This window comes from Etheostoma spectabile, chromosome 2 (assembly GCF_008692095.1).
Source record: "Etheostoma spectabile isolate EspeVRDwgs_2016 chromosome 2, UIUC_Espe_1.0, whole genome shotgun sequence".
In the NCBI taxonomy this organism is placed as follows: Eukaryota; Metazoa; Chordata; class Actinopteri; order Perciformes; family Percidae; genus Etheostoma; species Etheostoma spectabile.
Window position 1 is genome coordinate 11,241,329 of NC_045734.1, and position 8,200 is coordinate 11,249,528.

The 8,200-nt window shown below is 39.6% G+C and overlaps 2 protein-coding genes across 5 annotated transcripts in view; both read right to left on the minus strand.

Moving 5' to 3' along the window:
* The window catches only part of npnta (nephronectin a), a 45,792-nt gene extending 43,058 nt beyond the window's left edge, over positions 1 to 2,734 (minus strand). The window contains exon 1 of one of the 4 annotated variants that reach the window (XM_032535386.1): positions 2,229 to 2,734. In XM_032535386.1, the coding sequence (XP_032391277.1) occupies positions 2,229 to 2,299 (71 nt within the window). In that variant the 5' untranslated portion in view covers positions 2,300 to 2,734. The remainder of the gene's footprint in view (positions 1 to 2,228) is intronic. The other 3 variants (XM_032535395.1, XM_032535403.1, XM_032535411.1) reach the window with 3 other exon arrangements.
* Positions 2,735 to 6,291: 3,557 nt separating this feature from the next.
* Positions 6,292 to 8,200, minus strand: part of gstcd (glutathione S-transferase, C-terminal domain containing) — a 51,481-nt gene continuing 49,572 nt past the window's right edge. The window contains exon 12 of the mRNA XM_032540490.1: positions 6,292 to 6,824. Coding sequence (XP_032396381.1) covers positions 6,634 to 6,824 — 191 coding nt within the window. The 3' untranslated portion in view covers positions 6,292 to 6,633. The remainder of the gene's footprint in view (positions 6,825 to 8,200) is intronic.

An 8,200-nucleotide genomic window follows, 5' to 3' on the forward strand; every position in this document is an offset into this window, starting at 1 on the left:
GTCTGACCTGCTCCCTGTATGTGCGCGTCGCAGAGGCTCCCTCTCAAGAATTACATCATGCAACAAAGTACCGTAGTATTGTGTGCAAAGCGGCAGTAAATTTAAGTGCAGGCTTAATGGTCCCATGAAAAACAGTGAAAACAGGACATTTTCCTGAATTTATGACCCCCCCCCCCCTCGGACATTATGTAAAAAGTGGACATGTCCGGGCAAAAGAGTCACCCATTTGGTCACCCTCGGCTACCCATAAAATTCTCATTGCCAATCTCTGAAAGCCCAAATGTGCGTCTGAAATTACAACGCCAACATAACCTGGCACTAGTCCACTGGTTTGGATTATTACTGGAGGTCTGGTATGTGCTGCTTGGCTGCATTGGACTTAACAATTTAGAGACATAACTAGGGAAGAATATCCTCTACTGTATGTGTGTATGTATTTAGGCTGCTATGTAACATGACATGAAACCGGCTGTCCTTGAGTCCTTGGTTGGAATGAAGAGTGACAACAACAATTGCAACCGCACAATGTTTTTAGCGACAGATTTGCAGGTAAGCATATTATGTGCAGCTATGGGAGAACAAAATAATCTTGCCAATTTTGCCCGTGAAAAACCCTTTAGGACTAGATGAATAAGCCTGTTAGGATAGCTCTCTAGAAGGCAATAAGTAACAGAGAGCAGGTAATAAATGGCTTTTTTGCTTGTGCTTGGTCTCAGGGGATATTCTCTCAATTAATTAATATTGAGGTAGAGACTCAGGCCCGGGCAAGTTTATACCCATAAAAATTGGCAAATTATGGCCATGGTGACAGGCCACTCCATCAGCAGGGATGTTAATAATGTACAATATGCTGCTAGGTTAAAGTAAATGATGATTACACAAAGGCAATGCGTGAAATGAAAGTTAAAGCCCTACACATCTCATCAGACCATGACCTGTCACACAGACATTAGCCATCGTGATTAAGAAAAAAAGAAGTCCTAAATAACAATAATATTGTATGTGCTTGCAAATGCTCAACTCGCCTTCATTCTCACTGTTACACACACACACTTTTACTTCTTACTAAAAACTAATATCCAAAACGTAATTGCAAGAGACATGGGGGGGTGGGGGGCTATATACCTCCAAATCTAACCATCAAAATCCAATCAACAAGCAGGTGGAATGGCAGCCAGTCTTAAAGGGCTTTTTGAAATGTGTGCACACTATTTCAATAACAATTACCTCCAATAATCTTCAAAAGTGTTTTCATTCATTTGTGAAACATGAGAGAGGATCTTGCTTTGTGGCTGAGCCTGTTTGACAAAGATACATGAGGGAAAATAAAGTACAATTCTTGGCTGCATTCTCTGTTGGAGATGTAGGAAATTTGGCAATTGGACTCTGTTTGTGTAACTCTCTCATTGTTTGGATGGTCTTCGGTTCAATTATTCTAAACTCTAGAAATCCATCACAATATACACACAATATGAGATGGAAAATACTCTTCAAACTGTAAAAACACTATTTAAATAGTCCTACAAATTAGCCTTCTGCCAATGAACATGAATGGTGCAATTACTTTTTCCACAAACCACTTAAAAATGTGTTTTTATGTACTTGTTGCAGTGTTCCTAAATTACTTTGTACTTTGTGTACTTTGTAAAAAATCAAAATGAAAAAAATAAAGCATCCATTACGTTTATAACTCAGATGCACCTATAGGCAGATGGAAATCTCGGACACATGCATTCTTTGGGGTCTGGCACGTCTCCACACCTCTGTCTTCACATACTTCATCAGACTCGTGTTTGAACATGAAGCACCGGGCAACGTGTCACATCACTTTATAATCAGCTTGATATCTGCACGAGACAAGAACCGCTTGGTGCGATGTCTGCACATGGAAAAAATAGCGTCCCTCTGCTATAACAGAATGTGCGTACTCCGAGGCGCAAAACCACTTGGCTTATTACTGTTTGCATCAGAATAAAAGTTAGGTTGATACACGAATCAGTACTCACAGTGCATTTTAGCGCAACCATTTTACAGGAGCAACATGTTTTCACTCACTTTTTGATTTGATTTTCGCAGTTTCTTAAAATAATGCTTCCGTTTGCAGCCTCTCCAGTAAGCTTTCTTCAACCAAAGGCGCAGTTTGTTTTTGAATAAACAGGCTATAAATGGATTGAACTGTGATGCAGGCTATAATCAGAATCACTGTTATTTCAACCATGTGCCCTTACCTGCCATCAAAGTCTGCACTTGCTCCAAAACAGCAGCTGCACAACAACGTCAACTTTAGCCATAAATCCATGATTTGGGGAGTTACGCGTCCACGCTGCTTGTTATTCTCCGTAATCCAAAATCCCCGTGTAGGAAACGGCGGAGAAAACAATTAGACGAGTTTCTGTGACGCACACTGAAGGTGCACAGGTAGTTAACGTCTGCTGGTGTCCGTTAGACTGTTCTTGTGCGATATACAGGACATGCGGGAGTGGAAATCAGTCCGCTATCTGGAAGTAGAGTGACCCCGATGTGTGCGTGTAGAGCGGGACGCACTCTGCCGGGAAGAAAGCACACAGCGCGCTCTCGCTCTCTCTCTCTCTCTCTCTGTTCAGTCAGTGGGCTCTCCAACCAACATCCCCCACTGCAGTCAGACCTCGCCTCCAGTCTTTTAAATAACCAGCGGTCAAAACATTGCGGATACACAGCCAGCCGCACGTGTGGGACTTCACATGTAACGTCAGGACCTGTATAGCCAAGACGAAGAGCCTCCAGCCGCAGCTCCGTGCCGCGCATGCTTCAGAAATGCCTTCATTAATTGCATAGCCTGCTGAGACACGCAGGTGCTTCGGCCACCCAGGTAGATGTTGCTCACACGGTAAAGACAATGCAGTGGAAATTACTGAAGGTACATTTGGAGAGGCCAAGATAAACAGCTCAAACTAAAAAAATGAGTGGTTCGACATGGTTTAGAGTAGGCTACTTAAATAAATAGAAAGGCTTTGTTTGGACTTGTAATTATTGTCAATCAAGGCACTTCGTCGTATGGCTTTTGATTAAACTATTTCTTGGTATATTGATTCTAGATACTAGATCTATGTCTGCTTTGTATTCCATATTCTTCTCAATTGCGTTATTGTAAAATGAGGAGCAATCAGCTGCTTTTCTTGAATGCATTTTCCAGCATCATACTTTGCACATCTTGACAATTTGATGCACCCTATATGAAATTACTGGGTCTTCACGACTTCCATTCTTCAACAATTATCTCCTGCTTGACTCAAAGGCAGCACTTCATATTAAACAAATCTGGTAAATTGCACTTCCTATCTGGGGGCAAATTTATAAAGGCCTGCCTTATTGCCACACTTCTGCCTCAAGAATCAAGGAAGTCAGTCAATAAAATAATCCTAAAACTGAACGCCATCATTTCCAGTAGCCTAATAGAGCAGGCCATGGATGAGTTCAGTCACCGATTTGATCATAAATCTACTTCATTCGCCGGTGGCACAGAGACGTTTGACATCTCGGAATAATGTATAATTAAACTATTAATCACTTGTTTCCATGACTGGACTGTGAGAATGTGATTCCATGACAATCTTTTACATTTAAAAAGCGAATTATGGGTTATGCCGATCCTCTAAATTATACCACATTAGCTACCAATAATATGTTGTGAAGAACTAAGACTGAGCATATTCACGTGTCAGATCACCCAAACACAACTTTGTCTCACAGTATTCTAAGTGGTATTTAACTCAAATCAAGTTAAATTTAAACAGATTCTTTTATGTTTTATTGTATCAGATTTATTTAGCATATTCAGCTCATGCTGTACTGAAACTCCTTATTAGAAATTAATCTGAACAGTCATTGGAATGAGCTCCTGAACACTGAATCCACAGTAATTTACCTATATTTAGTGCCAGTTCCAGGAAACGTCCATGGAATTGATAAATAAATTAAGAACCATTGTGGTGTTTGAAGTACTAAAAACAATACAAAATAAAAATAAATATGTATTTTCTAGAAATGTCTAAATTACTCTGAATAATCCACAAAACATGCTGTCAACTGTCAGGGGTAAATGAAAAAATAAACATTTATTTTTGTGATGTGGGTGAACTCACCCTTTAATAAACCCTATGGGGGAAGGTAAGTCATAGTGACATCCTTAACAGACTGCTACAGCAGACTAAAGTAAAAAATAAACACAAAACTGGGGGATATATAAGGTGACAACAGAGAATCTCTAATCAGGGAATAGATTACAACATTAGGGTGTGCAAAACAGCAGCTGGGACCTGCTGTAGCAGCCAAAGATGAAATGTGTGCAAAATAATTTGTTGTTATTCCCAACTTCTATAATTACGCTCAATGTTGTTCATTAGAAAAAATATGAAAGTGACATGTCATGGTAATGCATGTTAAACAGTAGATATAAAAGCATGTAAGATAATTAAAAGGGCAGCAGAGGCCCTTTGTATCTATTCCATCAGGGTTTGTATTTTCTATGAGTGCCTGTTTTAGTAACTGAATAAACAAGGTTACTGTTTATCAAAAGGGAGAATTCATACCAATAGGGAGGGACACCGAATATGGAGCAACAAACTGTTGCCGACAAACGGCCACAAAACTGCCAGTGTAATAACGTTGAAAACCTAGAGCAGATGAGTTATGATTACAAGTAATAATTGAAGTTAACTAAACAATGAAAGCACCTTATTTCCTAGCGGTTTTCTGCTGCAACAAATTGTTCAGATCAGAACTGCTTTTTTAAACCTGCACAAATATTGAAGAAAAATATCCATCTCACATCTTGTCAAAATAATAATAATAATAATAAACTAGAGACTATCTTGTGATAGGATCACTCCATCCACAACGCCACATCGGGCCAGATGTGCAGAGTGGGGGAGCCATTCCCTACTTCCCACGTCCCTACTTCCGGGTCCTCTGAAAGTTTGAAAATGGGTGTGGTCAGACCACACCTATTTTGAAACGCGACCTTCTTTTTAATCTCTCAGTTTAGAGTGTTTTGTAGTTTTTGTCCCTGCTGCTACAACAGTGTGAATTTCCCTGTTGTGGAATTACGGATTTTGAATCTATAATCTACACACCTGTAAAGTTTTGTGAGTGCATTTTGCATGATTTTGTCACAGTGTAAATAACAAAAAAACACCTGGTAAAGTAGTCAAAACCGCCTCTGTGGCAGTTACCACTGCACTGCAACATTTTCCCATGATGACACACACACACAAACAATGCCAGTATTGCTGTTAAAAGCTGCAGCTGGTTAAAGTGCATCCAGCTCAGTGTATCACTGACTCTTATCTGTACTCATAGAAAGGCTTCACAAGGCTGACCATTAGTAAAAGGACCTCTGTGCATTTACATAGAAATAAACTCAGATATCTCACCTATTTTCTCTAAACAAAGAATCTTGTTTAGTCCCCTTCCATTCCAAAGGGTTTGGGTTAAATCAACCTACTTCACACCTCAATATTCTCCTATCTCTCAAGCAAGCTTTAAGTAGTGTCACCTACTCTCTCTACCTCTCTCTCCTTTTCTATGCCTATGAATTTCTGTAATGTGCAATTGTGTAGAGCCACAAACATGAAGAGGGAGTCAGACTTCTACTTTTGAAATTATTCCGGTCCTTGGAAGGAGCTATGTCTGGCCATTCACCTCGGGATAGATTGACTCTGCTGACTGAATTCAGATGAGACCGGCGCTGGAAAAGCCTGCACCTCTCTCGTCTATCCCTTTAGTGTGAGCAAGAAAACTGGCTCTCCGGCTACCTACCCTGATTTCTCAAGCAGCCGCGATACACTGTCAAAGGTAACACAGGATTTTTCAGAGAAACTGATGACCACTTTAACCTGGAAGAATGGAAGCTTAAAGGGGCTAGAGTGTGCCTAAAGTATTCAGGGTTGGAAATATGGAGCGTATTGTGTGATTTTCAGCTACTAGGCTATTGAATGTGCATCTAATCAAGCACACTGACCGTTTGGCCAGCATCATAAAATATGCATAAGTTGCGGTTGAACATATTACTGCATGCATACCATATTCACATTCATTCTTTATGAGGAATAATCACTTTCTCTGTAGAACAATTTTCTATATCCCTCACTCTGTCATCACAAAAGCACGCACACACTCACGCTATACAGACTATTTGTAAAAACAGCATGTGAAAGTATGGAGTGCTTAATTCGCAATTTGGGTGTGTAATTCCTTCTGCTTCTGTTTACGCTGACAGCTTGATCACACAATTTAGGCAAAGACACAAAGCACTTGGAGAGAGGCGGAAGCTTTTACTACAACTAAGTGTCTAATTACTGAGAACATTAGACTAGGGGCCGCATCAAAAATCACAACACACCTTAAACATGTCTGAAAGAGATTTTAGACTTTTGGTAGTCCAGAAATAATGACAAAACGTATATTTTATTTTCCAAGGCTGTTTCTTAACAAAAGGCTTTTAAAAAAGAATTAAAAACAAAATGTGTAGGGTCGGTAGAAAACTGTTGTATTCTCAGGCACCATGATGATGCAGCTAGGAACCACAGAAGGCGGGTACTTTATCAAATCCTGACCGCAATGAAGATGATCTGCTGTGCACCGGTGCTTGCGGTCCTAATTATGCACCATTGCTTCCAGTTGGCTAGCACCGACTTCCAGTCCACTCTTGTGTGGCGGCCTTCCCACCAGCATGTTGTTCTTTGGTGAACAGCTTTCAGGCTCCATAGTCATCACCCGTACTGAGTACCCATGAGTCTCTGCTGCCCACAAGCGATCCAGGTCTACGAGGCCCATACACTGTTTTCCTGCAGTGGTAAAAAAAGAAAAATGATTTTATCTTCCAAAAACTAAATTATCCAGTTTTAAGCATTCACTAAAAAAAAAACGGACATTCCTTTACAATTCTTGTGCTGATAGCTACAGGTATGAATGAAATAATGCCTAAACATAAAAACGCCTTTTATTTTACAATGTGAGACTATTCAAATTGATAGCACTACAAAGCATAGTCTCTAAAGTTACCATTGTTTACAAAAACCTTATAGGTAAAGCCTAACTGATATTGGGTATTTAAAGCTATAGTGCGTAATTTCTGTTTCCCCCATGAGGAATTCTAATTTATGACAACACTGTCCGTCCACATGATACAGCCTATTGCGCATGCGCCCCCACCCCTCTTCTGCACAGTTGCTAGTAACCAAGGAGATGCGGAGGATTTAAAAAACATGATGGACTCTTCAAAAGAGGCAATTATCTACACTCGAGCTTCTGCATGGAAAAGTCATCAGACGACACAATCTTCTGAACACAGCCATTCTGAGAAATACAGAGAGTGTTGTGTGGAGCTGATGGTTTTCATTAGCTTTGTAGCAACTCATTTGGCAATGGCTTGAATGTCACGTTTATTAATATCAAAAAGTTACGCACTAAAGCTTTAAGCCAATACAATACTAACATTTAAGAGTAATAAAAACAGATTTAAATTTCCAGATCATAGGTTTTCAGACATATATTTCTTTTTAACATTATTACATGAAATAGAAGAGAGACACATGTTTGGCAAGGATTCATCTAATGTACATTTTTACTGTATTTTGCAAGATTGTTTATAGTTTAACAGTATAATTAATTGTAACAGAGCATTTACCTATGGTCAAATTGAAATATTGTATAGAATAGACAAAAATAATAGAACAAATATCAAACAACTTATATAAAATAATTGTCACATACATAAAAAAATGCAACCTATGAAACCCTAATGTACTGTTAGCATTTCTACCAACATTTATTCAGGTGATCAGATCCTAAACATGTACTGCATGACATGACACAACTCGTGCTCTGTGACATTTAATAAAAAGGCAGTGCAGGCCAACTTGACTTCAATTTTGGATCACGATCAGAGGAAAAGATTTAAGTTGCTTTGTCTTTTGAGTAGACATTTCCATCCTGACGTGTTGTCTCTCTCAGGATGACAGTATCCCTGTCCACAGTGGGGTCACGATGTATTGGTAATAATGAAAATGAAGTGAATCATAAGATATCTGTGCGTTCTTGGGCATTGGAGAAACATTTTCCCAGTGAAAACGTCATCATTCAGGTCACTTAATGTGGGAATCAGAGGTGGGGAACTTGGGCTACATTTTGCTAACAGTTTCCCAGTTGGTGACGCGTTGTT